The 13,275-nt window shown below is 39.9% G+C and overlaps 1 protein-coding gene across 1 annotated transcript; it reads right to left on the reverse strand.

Annotated features, from left to right (window-relative positions):
* Positions 1–153: 153 nt before the first annotated feature.
* pidd1 (p53-induced death domain protein 1) lies at positions 154–10,965 on the reverse strand. The gene is made up of 15 exons (XM_029434893.1): positions 9,940–10,965; positions 8,941–9,285; positions 8,648–8,800; positions 8,477–8,528; positions 8,187–8,388; positions 7,283–7,432; positions 7,019–7,192; positions 6,746–6,893; positions 6,160–6,295; positions 5,923–6,073; positions 5,286–5,409; positions 5,038–5,153; positions 3,461–3,568; positions 2,441–2,637; positions 154–1,245 (listed from the first exon to the last, which is right to left on the reverse strand). Exons 1-15 carry the CDS (start codon positions 10,589–10,591, stop codon positions 1,011–1,013), a joined length of 2,943 nt encoding a protein of 980 aa, XP_029290753.1. The 5' UTR covers positions 10,592–10,965; the 3' UTR covers positions 154–1,010.
* Between the last annotated feature and the right edge of the window lie 2,310 nt (positions 10,966–13,275).

The following is a 13,275-nucleotide window of genomic DNA, read 5'->3' on the forward strand; positions in this document are numbered from 1 at the left end:
TCTCCACCCCCATGACCTTGAGGACTAAAATAGAAAAAATGGCTACTGCTGAAATATTGGGGATGATGTGCAGCATACAGCTACACTGAAAGTGTCTAAACAACCAATGAATCACTGCAGGACTCTGAGCTTGAAGTAAAAAAAACAAACATCTGACACATAACAGTTTTACTGGAGATGAAAATAGTTTAAATTCATAGATACATTAAAAACATTCAATGTCCTGATATGTCACTGATATGTGCTGCAGCTAAACTGGTTTCTAGGTGACCAAAGGCACACGAGGAAGAAATGTAATGAACATGAAAATGGCCGCCTCTTGCATTTCCAGTCGGTAGTCCAGAACTCCATAGTCCAACAGCTCCCAGTGTTCGCTCTGCCTCTTAAATATGTCCATAACAAGTGTGACCTTTCTGACAAGAAACTAAAGAAAATAACAAAAATAAATATATTTAAACTGGATTTAAAATACTTGTTAGAAGTCAAAATAACAAGATACTGAGTAACAAGAAATCTGACTACACAAGTAAAAAAAAAGACAACGTTTTGATTTACCAAGTCACAATTATAAGATACTCAGTCAAAATGAGTTTTTGTAAGTATCCACAATTACGAGGTAGCAAGTCAAAATGATGACATACTAAGTAAATCATATTAGATATTAAGTCATAAATAGTGACTTAGTATCTCATTATTTTGATTTAACATAAGTGTTTCCAACTTATATAACTATTTCTGGAAGAAATGGGTTTTCATAGTGTTGTCTTGCATACCGAGACAAAACAAGCCTCAGGCCATCATCTTCATGCAGTCCATCCATTTCCCCTGTCTTCTAGAGGTCCTTCTGTAAGGTGCTGCCAGCTGTTAACTGGCTATCATGATTGTGTTAAGATGGATCTTTTGTACTCCAGGACAGTTGTTTAGACAGCAGGATGAGATGAAGGGGGCATATTGTAAACAAACAGGTTACTCAAGTGAACGTCAGCCATCTGCACCCAGCGTGGGTTCATCTACTGCTGTGCTTCACAGAGGGAGGAGCTTTCAGTTTCCAAGCCCACTCTCCTCAGTGACTCCGAGTACTTTCTCCTTCCTATACTGACAATGTCCTCAATCTCATCTGCCAGGTCTCTCCTGCCGCTCTCGATCATAGCGGCCACCAGCCTGGACGCTGCTCCTGGTCCTGCATTCCTCTGTCCCCGGGCCCAGTGGAACAGCATGTCCAGCACCAAGGCTCCCAAGTTGTCCCTGGTGAGGAGAGCAGAGCACACACAAGATATTTACATATACTATAGTCACCTTCTAAGGTGGAAAAATAACTGATGTAAATATATATTTTGATTAAAGACATTAGCGAATGTGTGCGCGTGTGTGAGATATATATCTATAGATATAGATATATATCTATAGATATATATATATATATATATATATCTATAGATATATATCTATAGATATAGATATATATCTATAGATATATATATATATATATATATATATATATATATATATATATATATATATATATATATATATATCTATATATATATATATATATATATATATATATATATATCTATAGATATATATTTTTATCTATAGATATATATATATATATATATATATATATATATATCTATAGATATATATATCTATAGATATATATATATCTATAGATACTTTCTATTTTGCATAATGCATTTTTCTTCCACCTCCAGGAGGATGTGTCACGAGAGGTTTTCTGAGCATGAGGAGTAGGGGGAGGGACAGATGAGCATCAGTCTGTGTGTAATCTCCTGCAGCGTCCCAGATGGCTTAATGATGGCTGACAGCGCAGATTAAAACAATCAAAATTCTCTAACATTTCTCTCCCACTGCGGATTCCCTTCACTCACACGAGATCTCTCCAATTCCATCTTGTTCCCTTAGAGGCTTTGGCTGTGCTAACACGTGTGCACATGCACCGCTTATGCCATCCACTCGTGTAGACAGATGTAAAATGTAAATTTGTACCTGAATCTCTCTTGAAGAATCTTTAAAAAGAAAATCTAAAATCTAGATTAAACATAACGCTGTAATTCTATAAAAAATATATATATATTTGTTTTCCCATTTTACTTGAGCTCTGCTTCCATATGAATGTGTACCTAACCCCTTAAACTCTTAAAGTTCATGTTGCACTGACACGACTTTTTCAGAAACCCACTTTATTTTATTTTATAGTCAAGATATTAAAGTTCCCAAAGAAACCAAAAATGTGTGAATTTATAGTGTGACATGTTGACAGTGTGGTGTCTGAGTCTTGGCCTTAAATAAATAAAACTGCAACTAAATCTCGCTCTCAAAACCACACATGTAAGTATATAATAGCTTGTAAAAAAACAAATACCCAAATCAGTTAATATCGAGTTTAGTTGAACACGAAGCAGTTCGTCATTCCTACCTGTACTTGTACTGGATACGGTCCAACTCCTGGTAGCTTAAGCCAAGATTGATGCCGATAACACGCCAGTCCTGCCCGATCTGAAGAGAAATGGACAGCAGGTTGGCCTCCGTCAGGTAGCCGCTCTCAGGGTCACCCAGGTTCAGAGGAGGATACTTGAGCTCTTCCATGATGAAATTATTTTCTGAGTTTAGAGCCTAATACAAAAACAGAGAGGAGATATTATGTGCAGTGAAGAAAAGTCAATGACCTTCATTTGTTGTGATTTAATATCTCCCTTGAGTTAGTTACAGTACTTGTTTACAATAATTGTGTTATTTTTCAATGTAATGTCTTGCGAGTGGTCCCTTTAATAAATATTCCATCCCCAAAATGATCAGTTTGTATCAATTACTCGCCCTACCTTGATTGTTTGTTCACAGTGGAGGCATGCTGAGAAAAATAAAGTATTCTTCACAAATTCAAGGTGACGCCAGAGGATTCATTTGATGTAAAAATGGTCATTTTCGGTGTACTATTCCTTTAAGTGTTAAGTGTTTAAGTATTAACATCAGTGTTTCCCCTACCATTGTCTTGGCAGGGCGCCCCTCCAAAGCAGTAAACCTAGGGGAAACACTGAACATGCTATGTGACATGACTTCTTGATGAGTCTTAATTTGAACACTGTTGTTGGTTCATTCGTTATCCATGTATCAATAAAAGTTTTTTAACTTATAATATGTGCAGTGTTTCCCTCAGGTGTTGACGGTAGCAGTGTTACATTATTTTGTTGCTTTAGTCAGAAGAATTAAGCATCTAGTTTAGATGCTAAACGATAATGTGTGGGTGGAACACTGTACATATTTATTTTCTATTTCTAACCAATATATGCGTATTCAATACCGCAAGGATACCATCCAATACTTGAAGACAAAATCCACATATATATTCATATTTATTCATATACTATCCAGAAATGCTCAAAAATATCGACGTTATGATATGAAATAAGGGAGAAAAAAAACGGTCACTTCAACTGACAGGAAGTCTTAGTGGTAAAGTTGAAAGCCACTGGCTGTCGGGTCCTTTCCTCTTTCTCGCCACTTCCTCTGGCAGATTGCTGGGAATCTCCCCTCTATAAAAAGACACCTGTAGAGAGATACAAAACATGTCCAAACAATGCAAAGAGAATGGTTGATGGGACTAAAATATCAACTGCATCTAACTGGCACTGAGCCGGACAGCTGTGGGGAACTGGGACACTTTACACCGAGTCAGCACAATGGTAGAAACGTCCATACAATGTAAGACAGTAACAAAAGCAATACTTTAGTTGTTTTCACTAAATTCTTTTGTATATTTCAAGGTTGTACTTTTGGGATGTATTGATGTATAATGCTGAAAGGTGTATTAAACTCCTTTAATATCTTTTAGTATATGGGTGACTTCTTTCTATAATCTATATAATGCAAAACAATACAAAAACAACCCATAAAGCCTTAAGTACACCAACAAAGTTGACCATGGAGTTGAATCAAAACGTCTCTGACAGTTTCAGAGAGGCAGCATTTAGTGCAGGATTTGTTTGGGTTGTATTGCAGTGTACAGAGGTTTCTACCTTCTGGTCACTTAAAGTCACATTCAGACTGGATTTACTTCCCTCGGGGAGGTTGGGTGATCTTTACAGTAATAATTACAGCTGCAATTAGCTACCGGTTTTCTGCAGCCTCGCTGATCCCCCTGTAATTTATATCTTATATTTATAATTTATATAGAGCAACGTCCTTGTAAGCGGAGCTCTTGAGTTTCTTTCGCGGGAAGAGCTGCTGTTCTTTTCCATCAGCTCTGACTGCTTTAACTTTTGTGTGAAAAGTCATTAATGTGTTTGTTAATCGAACATGAAAACATGCTGACACACACTCAACATATTGGCCTATGACGGCACAAAAACGCTATCAGGACGAACAAAAGCCTGCAAACTCATCAAGTGGGCTGTTGTCATGTCGGCTACCGGTATAAGTATATTCTCTTTTCTTTCTCTGACCTATATTTGTTTACATTTCTGGAAATTGGCAGCAATACAAGTATGCCGAATTAGACATTAGCTGTTTCTGTTTGCAATGTACCCACAGATGTAGAGACGACCATCACTGAATGACTTTGATACTGAAGAAAACTCAAGAAGTTCAGAAGCGTCTTTTTCTAAATTCTGATCTGATTCATGGAGATAAGGACAACCTAGTGAATTGTAAGTCACTTTGAATGACATCAATATGCATTTCATGTCTGAATTATGACTGAGAATGCCCATATCTATAATAGAACATAGAGCACAGTGAAATATTTCTACTCCCTAACTCCCCCTCTAATGTTAATCCCGTCCTAATGGGGCTTAAGTGTATAATGTACTCTACTGTATGTACATGAGAGATATGTAAAATATGTTATTGGTGTGATTCTTAGTGCGGTCATGCAGTCCTTGCATAACGTGTACCGCCGTGTAGGAAATGTAAGATTGACAAAGTGACTTTGGCTATATGTGCGACAGAAAACACAGCAGAAATCATCATTTCCAGTCACTGCTCTTTCTTGTCTGTTGAATAGGATGTCTGTCTTACTTGTCCCCTCACTGGCCCCTTCTGACCCTGAGCTGGACAGATGTACACTTCCTTCAGATTCTTCAGGCTGGAGTAAAACACAAAACACAGTCTTCCTGCCACACAGTCAGGTCTCTCTGGGGGGAAAAACAGGAAAATATTGTCTCAAGATGACTTCTTACAAATAGCTGTTCCAGGACAATCATTACGCAACAGCACATCATAAGACCTTGTTTATTCCAGATAGAACATCAAAGAGGACTTCAGACCTGTGCTGATATCTAAGCCCCTCTCAAAGCCGGCGAAGAACTGCTCTCCTTCCAGCAGGTCACACAGGTCTGAGGGCTGAGGTCCTTCATATTGCGCCGACAAAGACTCAACTCTGCCGTCCACCTGGGCAGGAAGCATCGCAATCACCGTTTAACTTTTATACATATTTGCTGACATCACAAAGTCTGCCGCCCAAGATACGACTTGGATACAATTCAGGGTCCTGCGGTCGATATAAGACGATACCATATGGCCATCTAACTAAATCAGTTACATTTATATCAACTCACAAAAAGAAACTAAAATATGATTTTATCACGGGGCTCTTCCAGATATTTAAAAAAGAAACATTCTGTTCTTTTTAATAAAAATAGACCTCCTGTTGTTCACTATAAAGTGCCGCATTTCCCATTTAACTTTAAGTGCGAATGTTTTTTAACAGTTAAGAATATTAAAATAATCTTAAAGATGATGTGCATCAATGTTTTCACTTTGATCGTTGATCATTGAATTGATATATCGATCCAGATCAATGGATCGTTACGCCCCTGATGAATCCGTTTGACTCACACAGTGAGGCTCATACAAAGACTGTCACGACACAGTTAAAGTTAAAGCACAGAGAGAATCACAAACCTTGCTCGCAGGTAAACACTGCAGCATAACTTGTGACGGATCAGTCTTCCTCTGGAGCACGAGGAACTGGACTTTAAACTGTTTTAGCCTTTGATAGACCTTCCTGACCACGCCACCAACACAGCGCGAGGTCGTGTACCAGAGCCAGTACCTGTGATGGCGCACACGAAGCTGTGTTAATACAATGTAAACATATCAATCAAACATACATTATGAGAAAATATCATACAAACTTACCAGGAGAAATGCGTGATGTAGAAAATGGCATACATATGCGTGACATCGAGAGACACTTGCGATGTAATGTCTGTCCAGGTTTGGGCAGCGGGGTCTCCGTGTAGCAGATGCAAACAAGAGGTATCGACTGTATGGCCTGCAGGAGCCCCAGACATGTTAAACGCAAACTTCGCCCACAAAATGACCCCATGTGACCTTGAATTCTGATTCTCCACGGTAAAAGAAGGATGGAGGAAAGTGTAAATGAGGACCGCGTTTAACAACAGCAACACTATATCAACACACCTGTTCAAACACTCTCACAGAGTCCGAAGTGGTTTAAATAATAAGGTTTTAGCAAAAATGCATGCGTTTGGGAAGTAGTGAGCATACGACTAAGACGTATTGTTACTTCGATTCATCCAGATGTTTCTCCGTTTCTTTATTCTTCTTTCACTGTGGAGGCGTGCGAGAAGTGTTCTTCAAGAATTCAAGGTAACACAGGTTGAGTAACTGATATACAAATGATCATTTTGTTAAAGTATTCCTTTAATACTTGATAATACATTCTGTTATAAACATATATGAGAATGAAGGCCTATTGTACCTGTGATTCCAGATGGCAGAGGGACCTGAACTTTGATAGGCTGCAGGAAATGTTGGCTGGGAGTCTGGGAGAGGCAGATGAGAGGGCTAACTGTGGCCTGAGGATCTCCACACAGTGCCTGTACCTCCGACACAGACACCTGCAGCACCTACAGAAAGAGAGACTACTGTTACCAAATTGTCCGTCAGTGCCATCTAATCCAATCCCATGCAAACTACAGATACCACAATGATAAACTGACAAAGACTTCCATGTAATGACTCCCAGTGTTACCTGTAAGGTTATAGTGCGGGTCTGCACGGTGGAGTCTGGAGGGAAGTGGAGCTTAACTCCAGGGTCAGCGCTGGATACCAGCAGGGCTCCGGCTGGTGTAACAGAGCAACTGTCCTTTACTGGACGGGACACTGCCATAAACCAGGAGAACTGGCTCACTGAGCAGCAGGCCAGCTGCAGGTACACCAACACTAATATTACAATTTGTACTACCAAGAAAACTGTAATAGAATTATTTCTGCAGTGGGAGCTTTTATACGTTACCCTGGCTAGACTTCCACCAGGGTGGCTGCTATGTCTCTCGCTTCCTCTCCGCAGAAAAGTGGGCAGAGTGCTCCATGACTGTCCGTCAAACCTCTGCACCACCACCTGCCTTCTTTTTGTCCGATGGTATGGCACACACACCTCCACAGGCTATAAGGATTTCAAAAGGTACATTTACGTCATGTAAGTGCAGGAAAGAACACATTGACAAGATAGAAGAAGAATCACCGGTGAGGATGAAAACAGTAGTTCAGCAATTCAGCAATTGTGATTCCATAAAATTGACTTCTGAAACAGATTATTCTCATTATTTATTCATCTGCTGATTATTATCTAGATAAATCGATTAATTGTTTGGTTTGGAAAATAGAGAAAAGTGTCTATTCCAGTTTCTAAAAGTCACAGGTGATGTGATTAAATGAATCATTTTCTCTCGATCGACTCGTCAATTACTCGACTAATCATTGCAGCTCTAGTTTTAATAATAAATTATCAAAATCTCTGCAGCAGGATTTGATACATTCTGACTTTTAGTCCCTATTTAGTCACTCTCCACAAACACTGGATCCTACATCTCCCATAATGCACCTTGATAGCATTTTCCATTAGATCCTCACTGCCTGGCAAATGCCCATGTCTCTTACGCTCCACACCTTCAGTATGTAATGCAAACTTTCTGTTATAGATTTATCTCTAAACCCAAACTGATGACATCACTATGACTTAAATCAGGCTTATCAAAGCTCCTTCAGAGCCACTGACATTATGCAACTGTAACTGTACAGTATTAGCTGTATTAATGAAACTTTATAGAGAGTAATACCAAAAATCACGATAAACTGATGTTCATGTGTAAAATCGGAGGAGTTTACCTACAACAGATGTGGTAAATTAAGTTTAATACCTTTAGAAAAGTAATTCCATGAGGACGAAGTTCCAGTGGACGACTCAGCAAGATGTCATGCTCCTCCAGCCACACCCACTTCCTTTCTGGCCTTTTCTCAACCCACTTCAGTCTTGTGGTTGTCACCAGGCACCCGGGGGGGAACAGCAGCTCAGCCCCCCCTGGGAGAAACGCATGACACCCAGCAGACGAAACACAGAAACTAAGGAGCAAAAGGAGCATGACATCTTTACTCTTTATCTAGTCAGCAACGCCTTAGTTGACAATGTTACTGTGCACTGACACTGTACCTGTGCTGATTAAATCCGAGGTGCAACTCTTGAATTTTTGTTTCTGCATGATCTGGTAAGAGAAAAGTGACGCAACAGAGTGAATATGCTGACAGCAAATGTAAACACTGTATCTAATAAGTCAAATGGATTGAAGCACAAATCAATTTGAAGCCCTTTTTCTCCACTTACCAGGTGTAGGAGGGAGAGGAGGAGGGGTTGGTGGTCGTCCCAAAGGATTGTCACGCACATCTATTTTCAGCAGAGACAGTAAGCTCAGACAATGTGGGATCAGGCGGAGGTCATTGCTGGAGATGACAAGCTCCCTGAGAGCGAGGAGGGAGCCTGGGTAATAAAAAGACAACGTTTACACCTTTTTTAATTGCTGCATTCATGAAATACATCAAATAAAATAAAGATAATCTCCAGTTTATTGCTGTTCATTTCTTTCACTGACACACACACACTCACCCATACAGCCTTACCCATGCTCTCTGGCAGCTGCTGAAGGAGGTTATGTGAAATATCCAGCGTCTGTAGTGCTTCCAGCTGACCTACACTCGGGGGAAGAGAGACCAGCTCGTTCCCCAGGAGGGAGAGGTAGGTGAGGGAGGACAGCTGGCCGATGTCAGGAGGCAAAGCAGAGAGGTGATTGTGACAGAGGAGCAAAATGGAAAGCGCGGGTAAACTGAGAAGGCAGGATGGCAGACAGGAGAGCTGGTTGAAGGAGAGATCCAGGTGCACCAGATGAGAAAGGGATGAAACAGATGTGGGCAACGTGGTGAGGAGGCCAGGCAGCGGGTCACCTTGTGAGTCATAAAAACAGTGTCCTTGGATTAGAAAGAAAAGTGCAGTTAGAATAACACCCATATTATAATGCATTAAAGGGATTGTTTGGATAATCTGAAGTGGGGTAGTATGAGGTATTTATCCATAGTATTACCTAGAGTAGATGGCAGTCGGCCCCCAGTTTGGAGAAGCAGGCAGGAGTACCGGCTAGGAAGCAAAGCAAAGTACTGCTTTGGACGGGGGGGAAGCAGCAAAACGTATTTTAGCCACTTAAAAAATTGTATCTGTATCTGTTACAGTGGGCTGTCTGAAAGAAAGGTAAAGTGGTGAAGATGTTTTAAATATAGCATACACTCAAACTGATATTGAGTTTTTTAGGTGGACTTACTTTTAAGTGGCTGTAATATGTTTTGCTACCATCCACTGCAGTACATTGTTTAGCTCCCTAGTCAGTAGTCCTGTCTGCTTCTCCAAACTGGGAGCGTGCAGACCGCCATCCGGTAATACACTGAATATAGATAAGTAACTCATAGCACCCCACTTCAAAAGGCCCAAACTATCCCTTTAAAACAGTAAGCACTGTATTTACTGCTGTATGTAAGAACTAAAAATACAATGTAACACGCTGAATGAAGCAATTTAACCACCTATGCTAACAAGCAGCTGATACCACATGATATTAATCAGAAAAGTACCCCGAACAGCCAGTGAACACAGCTCTGTCAGATGGGGTAAGACATCCAGTGCACCATCCAAGGCTGGTTTATCCTCAGAGCCCAGTCTCAGGTACTGGAGGCCCCTCAGCTGCCCTGGGATGGACCCCCAAAGCAGAGGCAGTGCAGCTGCTCCTCCCTGGTACACATCCAGGGTCAGCCTTGTATCAGTCAACACAGCTGGGAGCTCCACAGAGGGAGGCAGGGGTGGAGTCAGAGACAAGACAGAGGAAGAGGAAGATGATGATGGAGAAAAATCGGCATGATGATGACGGGAGGAGAAGTAAGAGGAGGAGAGGCTTGATAGAGAGGGGTCACAGGTGTCCACGAGGCTGGAGGGAGACACAGAGGGAGCATCCCTCTCTGGCTCAACAACTTCTGCTTGACTTCCAGACGTCACGCCACTTGTTGCTCCAGTCTCTGATTTCTCCTGATCCTGGTGCACAAGTTCTCTGCAGAGCCTCAGAGCCAACATTTCCGAAGAAGGGTCAGGTACTCCACCTGTGGATGGGTTACAGGCAGGTGTCACTTCCACCTCTCCATCCTCCGTCCTGCCTGGTTTCACAATGCAACCGGCTGTCTGGTCTCCATCCTCTTCGTCAGTAGCTGCCCCTTCTTCGCTGTTTCTCTCCATTACTAGCTAACAGTTTCCTTCTAGTCCAATACTGGTCCGAGGTTTTCTGTCTGCATGATGTGTCTGTGACGTTACTCATGACACTATTACATACGTTAATTTAAGTTAATAGAGATAAATGACTGCCATGAAAAGAGGAATATTTTACTAGACATGTCTGCTGAGTGCTGTGACAGTTACAGTAATGTTAGCTACTCGCTAGCCTCTATTTACGTGAAAGTTAGCAAAAAAGTACATATCTGATGCCCTCTGTGGCTACTTTGTGGTTACCTTTATGTTCCGTTTCTAATGTTACTTACTAGGTAATGTGGTGTTATTAACTAAATAATGTGTAACATGTGTCTCTCTCGATCCCTTTCTGCTTTCTTACTTCCTTGTCCGACAATGTTTTTAAAGAAAAAGCTGCGAGTCACAGCTGCTCGTTTGATTTGTATACATCGTCCACCGATGGGGCGACTGGAGGAGTATAACCATCTGTATCGGTCTAAAAGTAAAGGAGCCCCGCCTCTCCGGTTGCTGTTGTGTATTAAACCGAGCGCCTTGAAGCTGGAGCCGCCAAAGTTTCAACTCTGGGCGGGACGCTTGTGTGAACTCGCTGTCAGTACCTGCTCGGCCAGCGGGCGGCGGTGTTTAGTCTATTACCGCGTTTAGTATGGTGTCTCGTGTACATAAATTATACATGCAAAATGTTTGCAGCTTCAGTACTGGTAATAATGCTTGTTTTACTTTCTTTGCAAAAGTATGGGTCTTTTTATCATGTGTTTAATTTTATAACAGATAATCCTACAAAAAAATATGTTTATTTTTATTTTTAGATATGACAGATATATAAAATTGAATAATAATTTTTAAAACTTTTTATCAAATTATTTTTGCAATTACTTTTGATATATTATTATATTATTCAGATACAATATGTGTATCTATTTAAAAATAATAATAATAATAATAATAATAATAATAATAATTTGATGTGGAAGACCTACTTTGCTAATTATATTCAAGTGAGCTCATATTGTGATCTACTCATATCATTTTTGTACAAACTATCATTCTTCTTCAAAAAGGTTACACATCTTGTTTTTATCCCATAACCTATTTGTGGCCCATCAAACTGCACTGCATATTGGCAAATAAATTGTGTCAAAGGTTCATGACTGTTGTGGTTACTATTTACTTATGAAAGAATGTATTAAATTCATATTCACTGTGCCAAAGGGAAACAGTGGTCCAAAGAGCTAATTTGAGAACAATAACAGAATTCTCTTTAGAAAACCTTCCAGTGAGTGCAGCTGCCTTCATCTGGTGAGGCACATGACACCTTTTGAATCACTTTTCTTGGAGTTCAGCCAGAATGACTTCTCTTTTGATGCTTCAAGGGGAGTCTTTGTACATAAACACGTTTTTACAAAAATACAAATGTGTTAACTTTAACCTAACATTTTAAAACTGGTCAAAATGTTTATAATGTTTTATTATTTATGTAACCTTGATGATATTTGTTGTTAGTTTTGATGCCAGCAGACTGTTTCAATCTGAACTGCACTACTGTCAGTAAGGGCGGATTAACTTGTTTGGTTGCCCAAGCGAAATAAAATTATGTTAGGCCCTTATTGTCCCCAGCTGTCCACCCAACCTCCCCTGTGGACTTTTGGGGGGCCCTGGGAAAGTTGGCACCTCAGCTTTGTCAGTAGTCAAACTTGATAAAAATTGATTTTTTAACAGTGAATTCCTAGCCATTAGTGGTTTCACAATAAGATAAGTTTCTCTGAGAAATCATATACAAAACAGAACTTGGATCGATGCCTTAAAAAAAGGAACTATTTGCTGCCCAATTCTGAGAAAGTTTTTTTCAAGGAAGTGTAGGAGACAAACATTTCATTGTTATTGTTTGTTGTACTTCAAATGCAAGAGATTTGTGAATTCATTACTATCTTGTGAAACCCTCCGTGGGTGTAATTTATGGTAGGGACGGTGGGGACTTGACCTTTTTGATATTAATTGCATAAGCGTTTTAAATAAAACATAGTTTCCATCGGCTCTATTAAGGGTTAAATCCCTCATGTTCCAACTGGATGACAATAAAGTTTCTATTGATGTTTGTTTGCTTTGGTCCCGCCTTAACATGGAGCGATGTGATTGCTGGAGTGAATTTTGGATGTAAGCACAGAACTTCCAAACAACAATATTTAGGTATTACTTATAGCCTACTAAATTACTATAGCAAACTAAATGTGTGCCGTAGGGTGATTTGTGCTTTTCATGTTACTTATGACCGTTCTTGTTCTTTTAATGTTGGCAATTATACTTGTTGTCCAAATCTCTGTGTGGCTACAGCCTGGGGTTACTCTAGTTAACATTACAATGAATTATTTTATACAATATGTAGACAATTTGGGTTTATCGGTGAGAGGAGAGGACATATTTTTGGATCATACACATGAACTTGAGGGTGCATGTAATAATAAGGGAGGGGAAAGAAGACAGAGACATGGAGCCATGTTGAGATAGACAAATAAATATGTGTTGATTTACAGCTGTTGTAAAGAGTAAAACTTTAATTTGCTGTTGCTTTTCTACGTGTTTCCAAAATTCTCTGATTTTACAGCTGAATTTCTATATTAAATTTGCACTTACACTGCAAAAGAAAGCCTTCAGTGCATTTCTTATAGTGCATCATTTAA

Source organism: Cottoperca gobio, chromosome 6 (genome assembly GCF_900634415.1).
Source record: "Cottoperca gobio chromosome 6, fCotGob3.1, whole genome shotgun sequence".
NCBI classification, from domain to species: Eukaryota; Metazoa; Chordata; class Actinopteri; order Perciformes; family Bovichtidae; genus Cottoperca; species Cottoperca gobio.